This window comes from Catharus ustulatus, chromosome Z (genome assembly GCF_009819885.2).
Source record: "Catharus ustulatus isolate bCatUst1 chromosome Z, bCatUst1.pri.v2, whole genome shotgun sequence".
NCBI lineage: Eukaryota > Metazoa > Chordata > Aves > Passeriformes > Turdidae > Catharus > Catharus ustulatus.
The window spans coordinates 38,483,625-38,503,840 of NC_046262.2; the positions used below are offsets into that span (position 1 = coordinate 38,483,625).

The 20,216-nt window shown below is 37.7% G+C and overlaps 1 protein-coding gene across 8 annotated transcripts in view; it reads left to right on the top strand.

The window, feature by feature from the left end:
• NTRK2 (neurotrophic receptor tyrosine kinase 2) overlaps positions 1-20,216 on the top strand; it is a 203,304-nt gene that overhangs the window by 88,742 nt on the left and 94,346 nt on the right. For 5 of the 8 annotated variants that reach the window (XM_033085346.1, XM_033085345.1, XM_033085348.1 and 2 more), the window contains one exon: positions 592-3,776. The exons of the other annotated variants lie outside the window; for them this stretch is intronic. In XM_033085346.1, coding sequence (XP_032941237.1) covers positions 592-629 — 38 coding nt within the window. In that variant the 3' untranslated portion in view covers positions 630-3,776. Of the gene's footprint in view, positions 1-591; positions 3,777-20,216 lie in introns of those variants that run through there. 8 annotated transcript variants of the gene reach the window in all.

Genomic DNA, 20,216 nt, shown 5'->3' on the forward strand with positions numbered 1-20,216 from the left:
CATTACAGAGACAGTTTATGCCATTAAGGGCAGCAGCCTGTTAAGAGCAGGCAGAAAGGATGATGTGCACAGAGCTAAGGTGTGAAACTAAAGTTAGAGAGAATCCTGGTGGTCTACTTATAGTAAGTCTGTGCTGCATGGGGGGTACCCTTCGTTTAACTGGTGTACCAAAGACAGAGACCTTGATTGTGCACTTTGGGCTGTTCATCATAAGCCTTGGCACAAGGGAAATCATCTGGCTGAGGTTTTTCTAACCCATACATAAGACAGTCCCTGGTGGGATAATTCTAGATTTACTGCATTACAGCATTATAGCTCAGTCTGAGTATGTTGATATGTTAAAGACAAATATATAGCACAAATTATAAATTTTTATTAACAAATAAAATATTTAGCCACAAGATAGAGGTAATGTTGTCATTGTAATAAATCCATATGCAGTTTTATGTGATTTATGTATGCTTTAAATGCTTTTTCTGTGCATGTGTTTGATTGTCAAGTATTCATTTGTGTTTCGTCTTTTGACTGATTTTTTCTTTGATTTTTTTTTTTTAAAGCATGATTTCTCACATTTTATTTTGTTTCTTTTAGGTTTTGTTTTATTTCATAAGATCCCACTGGATGGGTAAATGAAATAAGGAAAAGATAAGAGAGGGGCTGTTGAGCTTGTGGAATCTGTGTGCTGCACTGTAGGGAGTGGACAGTGTTCTTGCCCAGTGAAGTGCCACCTCCCTTGGATTTCTCTTTTAAACATTGGTTATGTTTGGAGAACTATAGAAGTACATTAAAATCAGTAGCTGTTTTTCCAAGAGCAGGGAAAAGCGAAGCCCTGAGGCAGCTAAAAAAGTCAAGAAAGTCCAGAAATAAGCTACCACAGTCTTTCCTATTGCCTTGTCTTCACTGTGTCTTCCAAAATGACATTGAAATAAAATTATATTGTTTCCTCTGTCAATTTTTTTTCTGTTTGAACTTAACTGGAAAGATGTTGTTTTTATAAATAATATTTATCAAAGGTGAACTGCAAAGCTGCTTTTATTTTATTGCATTAAAACCTCTGCAAAATTTGTACAATGCTTAGTTTGAGTGCATGTGCGCAAGCTCACTGATTTCAGTGAGAATGCTCACATCCTTAAAGTCAAGTTCTTGTATATTTGCAGGATATGGTCTTAACTCCTGAAGCAGTAAATTGCAGAACTGGCCCTGCAAATCTTATTATGTATGTAGTTCCACTGACTTTACGAGGAAGATGAGGAGTCCAAGCTATATAGAGAAAGGTGGCAATACTGTCTGGTGTGTTTGCATATTGAACCAGTGCCATCACTTAGACATTCAGCTAGATTATTCAAGATAGCCCCTAAGTTTGAATAAGCATACAAATCTGCAGCAGGCCAGAATGCTTATTCTGAACCAAGAGCAAGAATAACAACAGTATGTGGCTGGTCCTTCATGTGTAGACTTAGAGCCTTGTTTAACTGTCCATATTTAACTGTGAAGTGTGCTTCAGAATGTGCTTCACTATACTTCAGAGAAGGGTCTAGTAACAAGTAAAGCTAAATGAAGGCATGAGCATATTTCAAGAGCAGGGCTGCATTTAGATATAGTACTAGAAATTAATTTTCACTTCATTTATGTATCAAATCCTGAGAGTCTACTTTGATCTTTTCCATGCAGGGAATTGTAAGAAGTATGAAGTTTCAGGGTGTTTTTTTAACTGAGACTTAGCTACAAAGACTAGTAGTGAAAGACTGAGGTAGATGCTTTTTTCTGTGAGGTCTGGTTAAATTTTTGAGATATAATTTGAATTTAATTCCTTGCAGTTATGTTTAGTAAAAAAGAAGAGATGGTATTATTTTGTCCCAAATGTATTTGCTTTTCATTGTTACCTGTTTTTAATTTCAGCCATTTTCACTCTTCCATTGTAACACTATTGACTTTTCTTTTACTGCAATCTTTTAAGGCCATGCGCCATCCCTCTCTTTCTAGAGTACTGACTTGATTCATAATTCAATTTCTGTGTATTTACTTGCTTTTTGTTTTCTAAGATTCTTAATCTTTCAACTTTTTTCTTGTGTTCTCTTGAGTCTCTGGCTTCCAAGTTCTTTTTCCCTGCTGGGTTCAAGTTTCAGAAATATCCTTATTAGTCAAGAAATATGTCCACATTTGCATTCTTCTTGGCCTGTGTAGGGAGACATTTCCTTTCCCTTTCCACTAGTTAGGAAAGGGGATATGCAGTTGCTAGAAATCTGTCCCAGAGATGTGTTCTGCTCCCCACATTAAAGAAGAGGACAGAGCTGGAAGTCTACTGATGACCTAGGAATCGTGTTGTCTTTGTCGCCCTGCACATACTGTGGTGATTTGGGGAGGGATGGCAGCAATTAAGGATATCCATCATAGTTCTTGTTTGAAGTTAGATGTCATCAAGTGCTCTGCTGTTCCTGAGAAAGAGTATTAGGAATGTCTGCCTTTTTTCCTCCCTAAATCTGTGTGGACATGGTTTTATTTTCCAGAGATCTTAACTTTCTCTTCTGCTTACTGATTCAGGTTTAACTTCCTTTTAATTATTTTCTTCTCAAGCTTCTTGCTTATCCATGAATCTCTCCTCCTGTTGAAATAATGTCTGATGATATAGAGCTGATTCTAAATCTGTAGACAAACATCTAGTGGCAATATTTGAGCTAAAGTCAGTGGACTTACATCAAACACATTTTGGATCATGAGCAGAGCTTGACCCAGTAGCCCAAATTCCAGTTTGAAGTTTTGCTGGGGCAAAGTCAGCATATTTCAGTTATATGTTCAAAATTTATTGCCAAATTAATGAGGTGAGAATCTGAACCCTTTTCTTTTGGCATGGAAAAAGCAAACTTGCAAAGCTGGAATTTGGCAGTTGACTTTTGAAATATTTAATTTTAAAAGGTAGTTCTTTCTGCTTCATAATATTTATATGCATAAGTATGCACAGTTATTGATTGGGGATTTTACATAATTTTTTTGTAATTTATTTTGTAGCACTTTGCAGTTCATCTTTATCAGATAAGGGTAGGTTTGACCTTCAAATGTTTCAGAATGTACTACACAGTATTTTGGATTTTATGTAATCATGGAGGTAACTTTAATAAACAACAACTGATCTATGCACCACTGAAATACATATATATATATGTATATATATATGTACAGTAGAATATCCTTCTTACATATTTTGTACTATATTATGTTAGACACTCAGTACATTATTATTTGATGCAGATATTCACAGAACGTTATGGATTACAGCACGTGATTTGTTACTAATAATGTCTTAGCACAGATGTTTAATGCTTGATGGAAAAAGACTACATGTTCCTAATGGTTTCTTTTGGTTTTCATGTTCCATGTGGTTTCTTTTCAGTATGTGGACAGAACCTCTTAAAGCTGAGGGAGCTGAACTTTTGACATTAAAATGATGATAACCCACTAGCTTCTGTCTTTCAGCTTGATTGTAAGTGACATTGCTTGTAACTGTAGAGATTCTGATCTGCCCAAATGGTGTTGGTTTACAAAGGGCTCACTTAATTACAAATTCTTGACCTCTTTAAAATAAAGTGAGGCTGAAACTAAAAATCATACAGGAACCATTAACATGGAAAAAGTTGATGAACATCCAGGATTTGACATTAAAAAGCTTTTATGTTGTTTTACTGAGCAATAAAAAAGGCTATGAAATGTCTAAAGGCAGAGTTGCTATTTTTTTTTGCTGTGCCAGACATGAAACTAAAATAAAAGCATATTTCTAAGGTTCTGCTAGAAGGAGTTTATTTGTACTAGAATTTATTTTAGATAGACATTTAATATGCTCAGAGACAAGTTGAGATAAGCTATTAAGCAGTTTGATGGGCAGATTAGCTGTGGGCCTGGAGAAGAAGCACTGCTGGGAGTGTTTTGGTGTGAGGCAAGTCATGTCATCCAGTCTGTTAAATAAACCTGTTTCTGTTGAATGTGGTGGAAGTTTCACCAGTGGCCAGGTATGTGTTGCAAAGAAGTGTGTTGTTCCCAGGCAGAGGTCAGAGCTGTGCTGGCAACAGCTGCCTGTCACGAAAAGCGAGGTGGGAGCAGTTGAAAAAATGTCTATTCCTGAAAAAAGCTATCCAGGGACCATCTCATTTTTAATGGGAATCCTGGAAGCTCACAGCCAGGGCAGACTGAGGCTGCTAGGAGACATTTTCATGGCAATATATGTCTTGAGTATCCTAACCCATGAAAGGCAGTCTTCATCCTTTCCACTGCCTTTGTCTACCAGCTGGATCTCTCCCAGGCAGCAGTGAAGAAAAACATGAATTTCAGTGGGAGCAAGATCAAGATCCTTGGGAAGAGCAGACAGTGCCAAGAAAACCTGTGGACAGCTAGTTGAAAACAATTTTACTGCAAATAGTTCTTCTGGGGATTCCTTTTTCTTTTTTGACTGTAGGCAGAAGCGCTAAAAATCTTTTTTTTCCCCAAGAAAGCCTATTCCTAAGCCTGGTTTTTCAAAAATTATAAAACACACGGAATTTTGCCATATGAAAATTACCTGTACACTTCCAAGTGGCTAACAGCAGCCTTCATACAAAGTTTGTCAATCCCTTTACCCAGCTCTCCATGTTAAGTCGGCAATTAATCATCACCATCACTTCATTTGCATCTATTTTAATGCTTAAAAACTAAGAAATGGTTTGCAAAGTTGGAAACTATTACCCAACAGATTAAAAAATCATCCTGTTGAGTACTTTTTAATTCAGTCATATTTTCCCAGTTAATAATTATTACTAATTATTATTATTATTAATAATAATAATATTTCATTATTTGAAATAATTCAAAAGTTATTAATGTTTGGACTGAGTGGCTAAGTATTTTGTTCATGTTTATTTCCAAAGAAAACCCCAAAATCTTCTATAAAGATTTTTAGTATATCTTCTCCATCATTCTCTCTGGCTTCTTCTCTTCCTTCCAATTTTCAGTGGTTCTGTTTTCTGTTCTTCAGAGAGCTCCATGTCATACTTTGTGACTTGTGCTCTCTTCTTCTTAGGGTAAAAATGTGCATGGTCTTGGAATATTCTTTTGAAGGACTTTGCCATCATTATGGGATGGTGTAAAGTATTCCAGACTATAATGTTAGGTCCATGTTGTGAGAGATTTTCGTCATCTGATCTCCAGAGCAAGAGTTTGTGGGTGGTTGGAAGTATTGAGCATGAATGCAACGTCATAGAATGCACAGAGAATACTGGTGGTGTGTATTTCATGTGTCACAGTCCATTTCGTTATCCTACTTCCATAGGAATGTGTATCTCCAAATTTTTGAAGCTGGCTTCAATTTGCTCTGTTTTTCTTTTGTTCATACAAATCTGCTCTGAAGATAGGAAATGATGCATTGATTGTTCAGTTCCACAATCATGTATGTGACTGAACTTACTGAACATGGTATCATCTTTTAATCAGCCTCGAGATTAACTGGTTGACTTACTTTCATCCAAAAAAAAGCAATAGATTGAAAGAGCCCATATTGGAGCGTGTGTTGTTTTGGTACAGACATGCTATATCCTTCTAATTTTAATAGCAACCTTCCATGACTAGCTATATTTTTGCAGCTGCAAGGAGTCTGTTGGATAAGCACATGTCCTGGCCTGGAGCAGAGTTGTAGGCAGCATAGAGCCAAACTGCTTTCGTTTTGAAGAGGGCCATTCCCCCATAGTCTCTAGAGGCAGAAAGTCACAGCAGGGTTACTAAGCAAATTAGGTCTTAATATAGGAGAAAACTTGTCTCCTTGCATATATTTTTTTACAGTTACTTTGTTCCCCAGCTGGATTGACAAGAACAACCATATGAAATTTCAAGGAACTATCTGATATTCAAGCAAGTAAAGGATAAAGTCATGCCCTTCTTATGATAGCTTTGATTTTTCTCTGATGTAAGCAGAGTAAGGTTCCCTTGTCAGGCACGTCCACCAAACAGAAAAGAAATCCAGATTCTTTTCCTGAGAGCTTCTTTTAACTCGGCTATTTAATTGGTACTACTGACTTCACTAGTGTGCGAGCATAATTGGTGTGCCACACCACTGCACAAACCCAACACCAGAGTCTTTAACAAATATATTTCAAATATCTTTCACTGCCATTTAGAGCTCTCTGTTCCTGAGTCTTTTTTTTATATTTCAGGCTTAGTTTAAAAACAAGAAGAATCATTCCGTTGATATCAAAGTATAGAATTTTAACATTCTTTCCTAAAATGCTTTTTTCACACATGAAGAAAAAAGCAATATTCTAAATTATAGCACAAAATTGCCTTCTACAATAGCATCACATCGTGGAAGCCAGTAGCAGGACAAGAGGCAGTGGGCACAAACCGATGCACAGAAAGTTCCACCTGAACATGAGGAAGAACTTTTTTGCTGTGCAGGTGACCAGGCACTGATCTGGTCTGGTCTGGTCAGGGAACAGATTGCCCAGAGAGGTTGTAGAGTCTCCCTCACTGGAGATTCAAGAACCATCTGGACACGATGTGCTGTGGTTTGAGCAGGGAGGTTGGACCTGAGGACCCACTGTGGTCCCTTTCAACCTGATCCATTCTGTGATTCCATGGTTTAAAAATTGCTTGCTGTGATCTGTCAGCAAGCTGTGAGTTTTTACTCTCCATCTTCCCTCTAATTCTTCATAAACTGTTTCATGTTTTGTGTAAGAGTCAACCATTGTTTTTATTCTTAAATGCTACCGTAACAGTTTGGGTAATCTATAAAAAATGTATTAGATGAACTTACATTTAACAGGCCAATAAAGTTCTATAATTTCATATCACCGTGTCTTTCACAAATCCTTGTGTCTTTACTCAGTTATTTAAGTTGATCACATCTTGTATTTCATTAGTAATCGTGCAGTATATTGAAAATTATGCACATCTTTGAGTTCCTCACCTACTTCCTCTTGTTATAAAAATGCTATTGTCTTTGTGTTCTGATAAAAAGTCATATTCAACTCCTTAATTATATTTTTATAGCATCATTAATGGTTATTTTATTTATAAATCACTCCCCAATTGTACTTCAGTAATTTCATGATTATAAGCCACACCATTTTGACTAAAATTTTGGTCCAAACCCAGCAGTGTGGCTTATAATCAGGTGCGGCTTATATATGGACAAAGAACGAAAAGTTACTGTTTTAGTTTGGAGGACAGGTGTCTGCTGAGAAAGGCAGGAGCTTCTCTTTGAAATGGAGAATGTAAACCCCCTCCCTTCAAATTATTATAATTTTGAAATCAAGGGGCTTTCAGGCAAAGATATGGGAATTAGGAATAACAGTTCTTTTCTAGGGAAATTAAAATAGAAATACAGTACTACAAAGAAACAAACCCCAAACCCTGACAAAGTCAGAGTACAACCTGACACCCTGTCAGGGAGGGTGTTGGTAGCAATCCCATTAAATGATGGCTGCATCCTCCTGCAGTGACAGATGTGATTCAGTTGGAGCAGTGCTCCTGCAGAAGGTGCAGTTTCCCTCCGGAGGTCCAGTGGTGATGTGGAGAAATCCGGTTTTCCTCTGGAGTCCAGTGGAGAAAGGGGCTACCTTAGTGTCCCAAAACCTCTGTTTTTATCTTGGTAAGAAATGTTGGGCTCTTCCCCCAGGCTAGAGCATCTTCCAATGATATGCAGTAATTTTATCAGTCACACAGTGGGACTCAATGGGTCATTAGCAGAAAATGACTGGCTGGACGAAGGATGGGTTGTGAAAAGATAAAGAACAATGCCCTGCCTGGTTTCAATGGATGGCCCATTAGCAGAATGTCTCCCACGGAGATAAGGATCAGTGCCCCCACCCTCAATAGATGGTGATAAAATAGATACCTTTTATCACACTCTGTATTGTAACATGCATCTTATAATCAGGTGCAGCTTATATATGGACAAAGAACGAAAAGTTGCCAACACCCGGACATGCGGCTTACAATCAGGTGCGGCTTATAATAATGAAATTACTGTAGTTTTATTTCTATTTAATTTAAATGTGTGTCTCTTTAACATGTACATTCAATCAAATGCGTGTGTATTCAGGTCAAATAATGTTCAGCTGTTGCCTATAATACACAAAGTTTTACATGTCAGGCCAAGTTGTTAGGTTAAATACTCAAGTATGATGTGATTTTTCAAACTATTTCGAGGAAACATCAGTGCTGTGATTTGAAGGGTGTATTTTGGTTTGCAATTTCTGTTTTCTGGCCCAAACTATCTGGATTTCTTGACAGATTTAATGAAACAGAAACAAAAGAATATTGAAATGGTTGTATCACAAGTTATATCCAAGTTTTTGGGGTTTTTTTGGTTTTTTTTTTTTGCTTTTCACTAGGGCATGCCATGTTTTCCCATTAATCTGTTTGCTGTATTTGGACTGCAGCACATTACGTGTTCATTTTCTTGCTTCTGAAATGTTTTATCATATTTTTCTCTTCTGGGATCATACCAGATCTCTGTGTTTTGTACCGAGTCTGCTTTATATACCATAGGCAGTTTTGAAATGGTTCACCTATTTGAACAATTGTGACTTTATATAGTGTATTTTAGACACGTATTTTTTTTATCGTCATCTATTTAAAATATGTTTTTGGTACTAATTTGATGTGGCCTCAGTATCTAGAAGAAACAACCTCAATACAGAGGTCCACTCTTTTTCTAGGAGAAGCTTTCAATAAGATAATTATTAGAGGTAAATTCTAATGTTGACGAAGCTGGTAAATACAATTATTTTGCAGAAAGTATTTGAACAGTACAAAATGTTCGATTCTCTAAAATGCCAGATAGAAGAACATGCTGAAATTGTGGTGTGGTTTTTTTTGTGTAGTAACAAGCTTGCCACTGAAATACTGTAATAGATGGTTTTCAGACTCAGTAAACCAAAAAGTTATTATCTAGGGAAAAATCAAAAATGATGCTGAATAAACGTAAAAGTGAAAACAGCCATTCATGCTGCCTGGGAAATCAGGAAGTCAACACTGTAAGAAATAAAAAAGTCTTAACATCCTTGATAATCCAAATAATTGTAAAACTGTAAACAAGGGTTTATTTTTAATGAACATGAATTGCAACTTAAAAGTGTTGTTGTGAAAGTTTTTATTTTACTCTTTTAAATGAGGTGAAAAAAAGAATAAAACATGTACTGGTTATTTATACCTTGAGATATTGTAATTTCCATCTACTTTGATCATTAAAATACTTTAAGAATAAAAAGTTAATTTCATAGGTTAGTTTATAATTCTGTTGCTACTTTAAAACTAAAATTAATTGAAAGATCACTTTTCAGCTTGAGTAATTGATGTTTCTTACTTTATTATGTTAGTCATCAGGCTCTAAAGCAAAAATACAGAGCACATCCTAAACAGGTCTTTGTGTATTGCAGTTTCATGAGAGGGTTGCAAAAATTCAAAAAAATACTGTTTGATGATAAATATTGTCCTTTAATTATACCGAAAGAACTTTTGGCCATGTGTTTTTACCTACTAGAAGCAAATGCACTCTACAGTTTTCTAAAATAATGTGAGTAATGAGAATAGAAAGGTGTATTTGAAAGACAAATGAAAAATTATTTTAAGTTCTTACTCTGGTAATTAAAAAATTTAAAGATGACTTGTTTATTTATATTTTTCTACTGTAGTTTTCAAATTCATACTTTATTTACATTATGCCACTTTCTGATGCCATTATTGTGTCTTCAGTTGTTGTTGTTGTTGTGTCAAATTTCATGTCTATTTCCTTAATCCATTGTGACTGTAATCAGTAAAATCCCAAATAGTGTGTTAGAATAGTAAGTTAGAATATGAATGTAACCTTTTATACATGCATTTACTCTTGCCACTTAGAAGTGCTGAGCTATTTATATATTCAGAAGGAGGGAAATATTTTAACTGGCTGTTCTAGCTACAACACCTTCCCAAGAGAGCTGATGTGCAGAACAAAAATATGCAAGTGTGTGTTGGGAACCACACATCAATGATAGTGTGGTCTAGGGGAGGGAAGGATGCACCACCACAATCACTGATTGCAATTCCTTAATAAGTCGTTATAGCTCGTGCTGGATACTACATGTCAGAGAGCAGAAGGTGATGAAAGTCTAGATGGGCAATTGGCTATGAAGTTTCTTGATGACTAGGGTGTTCCACTGAAGAGTCATCATGTTTTCCTCTTGAAGGGTTTAGCAAAATTTCAGTGTCCACAGCACTGAGGTATATGATGCCTCAGGAATGGATGCGTCATCTTTGCCTCAGGAAACAAGATCCAAGAAAACAGTTAGTTTTATATAAACCTTTTTCTGAGGTCTGGGTAAGATTTCTTTCATTTTTTTCTCAACCTGTGCTGAGTATTTATGATGTCTTTACTCCTGGAGACATACTGGCATAGACCCCTCTGCCTAAACCAGAGTCTGCCCTTCTTTTCCTAAATATGCATGCCATGCAATCAATTTTAATGTTTTCTTGAGAGAGCTAGCATGATACTGAGGTCAGAGCTTATAAACTAGATCACACTTTTCAATTCCAGATGTCTCAGAGAGACAAATTCAATAGGGCTAGCCATATCAGAGATTCCTGGTACACTTTATTCTATGTAATCATTGCATAGTCATAAAAAAGTTGCTTCACTCATGTTAGATGTCTTAAAAATCCTAGGAAAAATCCAAGGACCCTATGTACCTGTAGAGATTAACTACCAGATTTAGAAAAAGAAAAGTGAAATCTTGATAAGTCTATGCTTTATTCAGATTCAAAATATTTTATGTTGCTGTAAATACAAGACAGAAGTCAAAATTATGAAAGAAATCAGTGTTGGCTTCCTCTTGGTAAGCCCTACTCATTGACTTTTCCCATTAATGTCACAGGATTAGATAATCTAGGAAGTCAGTTTGTCTTTCAGTTTTATCTTCTATGAGCCAAAAGTAACTTTTTGCTAATTCCAGATACTACCTGTATGTTGTAATGTAACTGTTTCCCTGGCTTAGTGAAGTCTTGTCTTCTGGGTACCAAGTAGCCCATTGATAGATACTTCAATCTCTGATAGCATTTCTGAAGGCTTCTGCATACAACTGTGTTATTACTAGCTGCTTAGGTGTATAATTTTAAAATACATTAAATGTTTTTAAAATGCAACCCAAATCATCAGCTCTGGATTTGTTTGCTTATGAGAGTATGAGTCAAAATCAGGTAAGTTGACCGATTTGCCTGAGCATTTCCTTTCTCCAGGCATTTGACAGCTTTTGAAGCAGAACATGCTAAGACCAGCCTTCTACATTCTGTGTGGTATAACAAGTTACCTTTTCCTGTATGTTGGCATTGTTTTTCCCATTTGAGTTGGCATAGCCTCTTTCCAGGTAAAGAATCACACTTTATCAGATATTATTGCTGTCTCAAAAAAGTGTGAAGAGCCACATGTCTTTTCAAGAGGAAGGGAAAGATTTATCATCATGCTTTTTCTTTCTAAGATGCCAAGTTTCCATTGCTTGCTGCAACATCACACTTTGTGGAATCCAAATGTATATATAATCCTATTACTGTTGAACTCAACTACCCTGGTACCCAGGTGAAGTTGTTACCTGTCATTAGGAGGTGGTGGTATGCCCTCTGGAATCAATTATTCCTAACTGTAAGGCTCTAACATTTTTTGCTCCTGGGCTCTGGTCTCAACATGGTGAGAGAGCTGTCACCACTTGTGATAGGTATATAGTCCACAAGATCAGTTTGACCAGTGATTGTCAGGGGACAGCTACTAATACCAGGAAAAGACAACCTTTGGCAGAGGAAGAAGATTGATGGGAGAGGTTGAAGATTGATGGCAAAAAGACTGAGTTACCCTGTGATCAACCAAATGACAAAGAGTTTGATTGTCTCTAAGACAGAATTGGAATTTTGAAAACCATTTTTCCCATGTGGAACCATGCAGGTTTTGCAATCAGGCTGCTATGAGATTTATTTGTTTAATACAAAGTATAAATGTAAATTTAAATCTGCATTCATGTGGTTTTCCACCTACATCTTACAGGGCATAAAGGGTCTGTGCCAATGCTTGTCTGGTTACACTAGAGCCCTGGCTCTGACCCTGGATAGACCACAGCACTGTATTCCACTGTAGAACAAACCAGGATTGTTTATTCATCTGAGATTTTTGCCATCACTGCAGTTATGGAAGGGAGAGGTAGTGCATGTGAATGTGGTCCTACCTGAAGACCTATCTTGCTCTTACTCAAGTTATCTGTTTCAGGATTCTAGGGAGGCCTGCTAGAGTACCACATTAAATTGTCCCTTTGTAATGTGTAACTGCTTTCTTTAGCATCTGTGAAACGTTTTGTCATTGCTGCTTACACATCACAATTGCAAATACAGAGCTTATGGAGCCTGATTCTGCTATGTCTTTCCTTCCATGTTATTTCTATTTATCCCATGTAGCTATAAAATATTGACAGATCTGTCTGTCCACCAAAGAATGCATCTGCAATGGGGATGCTAAACCACAAAGTACCAAAATCGGTAAAGACTGAGAAAAGTATGAGTCAGATCCTTTAACCAATTCACATCAGATAAAGGACTAACTTAAACAGTCAGTTGTAGGTACTACTACTTCCTGCTATTTGGGAATGATAAATTTTAAAGCTTGAAATTCACTATTTGTTAACATTTGAAGGAATAAACATCCATTTTGCGTCCTGCCCAACATTTAACATAAAAAGGAAATACCAGCCAATTGAAGCAATGCAGTTTTAATTCCAAAACTATAAGGTGCTTGTGGTGTTGAATCCATAATAGCCAGATTTCATGTAAGATCTGTATTTGTGTCTAGTTTCATTTTTTTTTCTACAAAATGATCTTTTAGGAGATTATGCAGGTGTAAAAGAGTGCTATATATTACAGTTTTAGTCACATGTTACTAATGTAGTAGATAAAGTAACTAATTGTTTTACTACTAGTATTGAATTAATTTATGTGTGTTACATACTTGGAAACTTGCTTTAGAACCCAGATCAGTCAGTTTAATTCAGCAGGGCTGTCTTATTTTAAAATCAGGACTCCAGTGTCTCTATGCTGGTAAATGAATCTCTATTGATTTTTATTTTGCAAGGGATGCTGGTCTCTAGACATATATTTTTTTTCATCAAGAATTTTAATAAATACCTCTAAGTGTGAATATTAGGAATTTTTTAGCAATAATTGCTTGACAATCTAAAATAACTTGAAACAAAACTGGTGCCAGCTGGCATTGTGAGACAAAGAGTCAGAAACTTGTTAAAATCATACTCTTAAAAATGAGATTTCATTAAGAAAATTAATCTGTAGTGACATGTTTTTTTCTCACAAAAATTTAAACTAGTAAGTAGCTCAGGACTTACATTTTGCTTCATTTTTGCCATCTGGTTAGATAACTTATCTGTTGCAGGTGGTCATACCTTTGTTCCTTGGGTACTGCTGCCATATAAGGAAAACATGGAGAAATTGGTTGGTAACTAAGAAAGGCTGTAACTCTTTTAACAAATCAGGTTCTAATGCTTCTGGAAACTACTGACAAACAAATTCATCCCAAATGCTCAAACCACATACTTTTCAAAAAAGGGTTTCTGTATCCATTTAAGTTAATATGACTCAGTGGAGGCCAGTAATACCTGAGAACCCAAAAAAGTGCGGCATTCCTTCCCTGCAGAGCCAGGAAGCCACCTGGAAAACAACAGGTTCCACTGGTTGCTGGTGTGGTCCACCTGTCCCTGGCAGGAGTTCAGTGAAGCTGTTATGTGTTGACTTCCCTTCCCTTCCCTTCCCTTCCCTTCCCTTCCCTTCCCTTCCCTTCCCTTCCCTTCCCTTCCCTTCCCTTCCCTTCCCTTCCCTTCCCTTCCCTAAACTTCCCTTCCCTTCCCTTCCCTTCCCTTCCCTTCCCTTCCCTTCCCTTCCCTTCCCTTCCCTTCCCTTCCCTTCCCTTCCCTTCCCTTCCCTTCCCTTCCCAAAACTTCCCAAACTTCCCTTCCCTTCCCAAAACTTCCCAAAACTTCCCAAAACTTCCCAAACTTCCTTCCCAAAACTTCCCAAAAACTTCCTTCCCTTCCCTTCCCTTCCCTTCCCTTCCCTTCCCTTCCCTTCCCTTCCCTTCCCTTCCCTTCCCTTCCCTTCCCTTCCCTTCCCTGAAACTTCCCTTCCCTTCCCTTCCCTTCCCTTCCCTTCCCTTCCCTTCCCTTCCCTTCCCTTCCCTTCCCTTCCCTTCCCTTCCCTTCCCTTCCCTTCCCTTCCCTTCCCTTCCCTTCCCTTCCTTCCCTTCCCTTCCCTTCCCTTCCCTTCCCTTCCCTTCCCTAAACTTCCCTTCCCTTCCCTAAACTTCCCTAAACTTCCCAAAACTTCCCTTCCCTTCCCAAAACTTCCCTTCCCTTCCCTTCCCTTCCCTTCCTTTCCCTTCCCTTCCCTTCCCTTCCCTTCCCTTCCCAAAACTTCCCAAAACTTCCCAAAACTTCCCAAAACTTCCCAAAACTTCCCTTCCCTTCCCAAAACTTCCCAAAACTTCCCAAAACTTCCCAAAACTTCCCAAAACTTCCCTTCCCAAAACTTCCCAAAACTTCCCAAAACTTCCCTTCCTTCCCTTCCCTTCCCTTCCCTTCCCTTCCCTTCCCTTCCCTTCCCTTCCCTTCCCTTCCCTTCCCTTCCCTTCCCTTCCCTTCCCTTCCCTTCCCTGAAACTTCCCTGAAACTTCCCTGAAACTTCCCTGAAACTTCCCTGAAACTTCCCTGAAACTTCCCTTCCCTTCCCTTCCCTGAAACTTCCCTTCCCTTCCCTTCCCTGAAACTTCCCTTCCCTGAAACTTCCCTTCCCTTCCCTTCCCTTCCCTTCCCTTCCCTTCCCTTCCCTTCCCTTCCCTTCCCTTCCCTGAAACTTCCCTGAAACTTCCCTGAAACTTCCCTGAAACTTCCCTGAAACTTCCCTTCCCTGAAACTTCCCTTCCCTGAAACTTCCCTTCCCTTCCCTGAAACTTCCCTTCCCTTCCCTGAAACTTCCCTTCCCTGAAACTTCCCTTCCCTTCCCTTCCCTGAAACTTCCCTTCCCTTCCCGAAACTTCCCTTCCCAAAACTTCCCTTCCCGAAACTTCCCTTCCCGAAACTTCCCTTCCCTTCCCTCACGCATGACTGAAAGGTGAAAGACCAATAACTTCTAATTTTAATAGTCCCAGATGCATCATAAAGAAAATCTCTCTAGCTTTTACATGTCTGCTAGCATGCAGCTAATCACAGTCTTTAATCCTCTCCCTGGCAAAACTCCCACTGGCTTCAGTGGGAGTTTTGTCTGAGCATGACCAGAGTTGAAATTTTGGGTTTTGGTCCTACATTAATTTTAAGCAAGAAACAGAAATGGATATTATAGATTTTCAGTTAAACATTAGGAAGACATAAAACTGACATTCTCTATAATGTAGTAGCACAAATATGGGCAATTACCTTTTTGGCATTGTCTCATGGGAATAATACAGATGAATTACTTTAACCCATTTCTAACATAATTCATGTGCAGCCATATATTATAGAGGCTACCTTTCAGTGACATAACTAAGTGCCACAAGTAAGTGCCACAGGAGGAGAAGACTGCTTTTGCCAAAAAGGTTGTCATCATTCTTAATAAAAAGACAGCAGTCTTAATTCCACTGTCATTCATAGGAATTTTAAACCATTGTCAATATAATAATAACTTACTCTTGGTTGATGTTAAGGGGAAGGGAATTAGACTCTTCATATAGCTGTTCCACTTTATCTGTCCAAAGGATTTCATGCTTCATGTTTGGTTTCTCTTTCACCCTATCTCTGAATTTGCTTTTCTTAGCATTTGTGATGAACTAGCTAGATGGAGCTTAGCACATTATACTGTATTTAAAAAGAAAAAAAAAAAGGAAAACCTCTTTTGGCAAAGAGAAGTAAGGTGTAGAAAAATCTATGGGGAAAAATTATTTCTTTCTAAAAACTGTGAAAATTGAGAACGTGGAGTTTACTGAAATTATGATATAAATGTGGCAAAAGATGGATAGATAGATAGACAGGTAGACAGACAGACAGTTATTGTCTAGATCTCTAGTGTCTCCAGAGAATAAAATACCAATTATGCTTCTGCATTGAAGTCCAATAATTGGTTACCTAGTACTGCTGTGGTTGAATTGACTGTGGGCATTTTTCACACACATCTGCCTTTCGCAGCTTGGTCCTTTGAGACCTTTTTGTGTGTCACCATTGCAGATGCCAATTTTTAATCTAGTCCAGTGCAATAAAGGATTGTGGCTGTGCATGGTTTGTGTTTTTGGTTTTGTTTTTTCCTGATGATCTCTAAAGGTGAGAGGATGACTTTTGCAGATCAGTTCAGAGATACATTATCTAGGAAAGTTTATAAGGTCGTCTAGATGCCAATATTCAACGCGTTCATTAGATTTTGTGTGGAATTACAAAACCATTTTCTTCTGCTTTAGAGCATATGTTTTTAGTGGTGATTAGGAATAAGGCTATGCTTTAGCAGTTCCTTTTTGAGAGTATTTGATTTTCATGCAAATCTGTTCTGATAAATCTGTTGCTAAGAAACAGCCATGACTGAATTCTCAATAAAAGAGAAAACTAGACTGAAAATAAATGAATGTCATCCTAAAATACTTGAATTTAACAAGTACTAGTGCTGTTTAATCCTAACCTAAAATGACAACATCATAGGACGCCATGTTGTTGGAAAAAGTGAGGGTAGTTGAGATAGGTGGTCTCAAGAGAAACTCAGCTAAGTGTGATAGGTGAAACTCTTTATAAAGGGAGGAAGTAAGTAAATAAGTGGATGAGACCCATCAGAAAAATGCTAAGGGATACATATAAAATAATAAATAGAAGAAGCAGAATTCATTTATAAAAATATTATGTGGATCATCCTGGATGAAGAGAAACTCTGCATTGTACAAAGAATGGACGTAGAGAGTCTTCCAGTATTTTAGCCAAACCGCATTGTGTCCTTACCAAATTCAGAATTAATGTGTGCATTTCCAAATCTGCTGTAGCAAAACTGCCAGAGTTTTTAGTGTGGCCACTTTTGGGATGGCTGATCTAGCTAATGTGTTGCAAATAGGTTTGTGTATGCGGCATTTTCCTGCTTCCCATAGCAGCAATTTCAAGGAAAGCTGGCAGGAGAGAGGTGACAGGAGGAATCTCCAGCAGATGAGGCATCATGTGGCAAGGAGGAGGAGGTGTCTGTAAATGGCAGTAGAGGTTTATAATATAGAGGCAACACAGTCGATTTGTGCAGCTAATCCTATAGCTTGTGAGCAATGCTGCTGGAACAGAAATTTGACATGTTTCCTTTCTATATATGAGTGTCATTTGCTCCACTGCAGTAATTTTTAGATCTGCATTTGAAGAGGATTTTGAGTATGTAAAGATTCACGGCCTTAGGAATTGTGCTTTGGGAAAGAAGGGTGGTTTTGGACAGTAATTCTGCATCCTTGAGCTGAAGATGTTTTGGCAGGTATATTCCTCCAAACAGCCTGTTATGCTTCCTATCATCTCCAAAGGTGAACTGTTCCTAAAACAGTGTGCAAAAGATTTAATCAAGCACAATCCAGAAATCTATAACAATAGAAAATGCTTTTCTTTTCCTTATGATTTCTTAGAGATGCACAGAAGAAGTGCTGGAGTGGGTTAGAGTGGGTCTGCTGGTAAGACTGTTCCAAATGCTTCACCTGGATATCATGAGTATTTTTCATGACCCATGATTTCTGAGCACCAAAAAACTTCACAGAAGAAGATCGTTGCCAGTCTCTTGATGACCATCATGGTTTTCTGAGCATGGCATGTGATATGTTTAAAAGCCTGAGATATGTATGTTGCTGAGTGCTTTGGGGACAGACTCTGTAGAGAAATGGCAGCTGTTGCACAGACACAAAAGAAAGCCGTTTCACTGTTGCTAAGTAATCTACTATAAATTGGAATAAAATGCTAGGTGTTAATGTTCGGGAAGGAAAGTTAGCTTTGTCTTGCTTTGTGCTCACTGAGGGCCAGTTTTGAACAGCTTCTCCCCTGTGCCAGTCTTCTGTCCTTCCAGCAGCCCTCTTCCAGGGCTACTACCAGTAGTAGTAAGGCCAGCTACTGCCTTTGCAAAACTGGAGCCATCAGTGTCCAAAGCCTGTCCTCCTAAGGTGAAAGCAAACTTCTTGGCAAGGAATATATGTGAGAGTGTTAGTTCACCACCTTCCCATGCCCTTCTCTTCATGTGTAGGTAGGCCTTTGTATTTAATTTTTTAAACCTGTTTTTCTGGATGAGAAGTGTTTGGAGATGAAGAGTAGGCAGACCACGTCAGTGCAAGTTCAAAACAGCTCTAGTTGGGCTGTAAGAGCATCTCCGTGAGAGCTCAGTGAACAGCAAAACCAGATTTCTGGATTTCTGCAGATGTTTTTTACAATTTGAGCATGATGTTTGAGTTCATTTAGTTTTGCTTCTTTGTAACTTGTCAGGTTCAGAGTTAGCTAATTGGGCTGCAAATCAAAAATTATTTAGAAGTTGTTATGCTGGAATGCTTGTTGAGGACAAATTCAGAGGTATATTTTACTGTAGTGTTGATTTCATAACCCGTGCAAATGTTGAGGACCTGTTACAGTCTTGCACTGACTGAAAGTAAGAAATTATACAAGACTTTGCATTACTATGTCATGTAATTAACACTTCCACTAATGAAAATTTTTCAGAAGCAATAAAGGGAAATATTCCACTGACATAAATTATATGCACATAATGCTATTAAACAATGAGTGTTCTAGTAGAATAACCCACTGCGTAGCAGAAAACTGGTGTTCTTCTCACTCAGCTACACCTGTCTTTACTCTTCAGGCTGGAAAGGTGACCTGCTAATGTATGGAAATAGACATATTTCATTGAGCTATGATGTGTATTTGTTGAGCTCTGGGCTTCCTTTGGTTCTGAAAAGACATAATATTTGAAGATCTAAGGTGTTTCCTATAGGAACACTCATGGTCTACCTCTTTGTCATTATGGAAAGTTAGGGATGAAAGAGCACCTGGGAGATTCTTCCCTATCCTAAATCTATATCAACTATACCTGTATCTTTCCAAGAGACATTTTTCCTCATGTGGCTTCAGGAATACCAGAAGTGGAGATTTCTGAGTCTTCTATGAGCAATTGTAGTGCTCATGGAAGCAAGACCTATTCCAAAGTGCTTGAGGATCTATTCCAGGGGAACTTTCCAAAGTTGTTACCTTAATCTTTCTTAGTGCACTTTTGTCATGAAACCTTTTGCTTCTGTTGGGCAAAGGCATGTAAGAAAAATTGTAACCATGTATTTGAAGACTATCCTTGTGTACCTTCTCAGATCCTGGCTAAGAATAAAAGAAATTCCAATTCTTCAGTTTTTTGGTCTGTAGATTTCTAGATTTTACCATATTGAATTTTCATTTGATATGCTTGAGTGGAAGAGGTCTGTAGATAGTATCTTTCTGCTTCAAGGAAATAATCATTGAGGCTTAAAAAAATTACATAGTGTCATTAATAATGCTTTTATTTTTCCTTAAAAACCCCCAGAACAAGTTCAAAATCAGGGGCTTTTCTCCACAATCTAGCATATCTTCCTTATCATCTTGTCATCCTTATCATCAACCATAGTTAAGTCAAACTAAACAGAATTAGGAAAAATATACAAGTTAACTACTCCAAATAGCTTTGCTGTTCCTTCAGGTAAAGACTGACAGCCAAAGCAGTGTGGGGAAAATGGTATTGTTTCTGTACACTTTGTATTTATCTTCTAGAGAGCAAAGGAACCTAATTCCCAGTCTTAGGAGTGGGAATGCTAACACGTAGATAAAATAATCTTATTATGAGAAGTCTATAAGGAAGCAGTTTTTAATGAAATCATTTTTAAATTAAATGAAAGGCAACAACAATTTAATTTCAGGTCCTTTTTTTTTTTCACTTGATACCAATAAGTACATTCCAGCTGAACTTTTTTATTATTGTGGTGATTTTTCACTGTAGCATTTTTGTAAGATTTTATCCATGTTTCCAAGACATACAGACCTACAGATAACTATAATAATAATGATGATGATCTATATTAAACAAATGATAAATCATTTTTTCTTACATTCTTTCACATTTTCTGCTGTCTTGTTTCTTTAATTTTCTGGCCCATGTACTAATATTGATTAATATGCCACGTCCCTGCTAGATTTTTTTCTTAG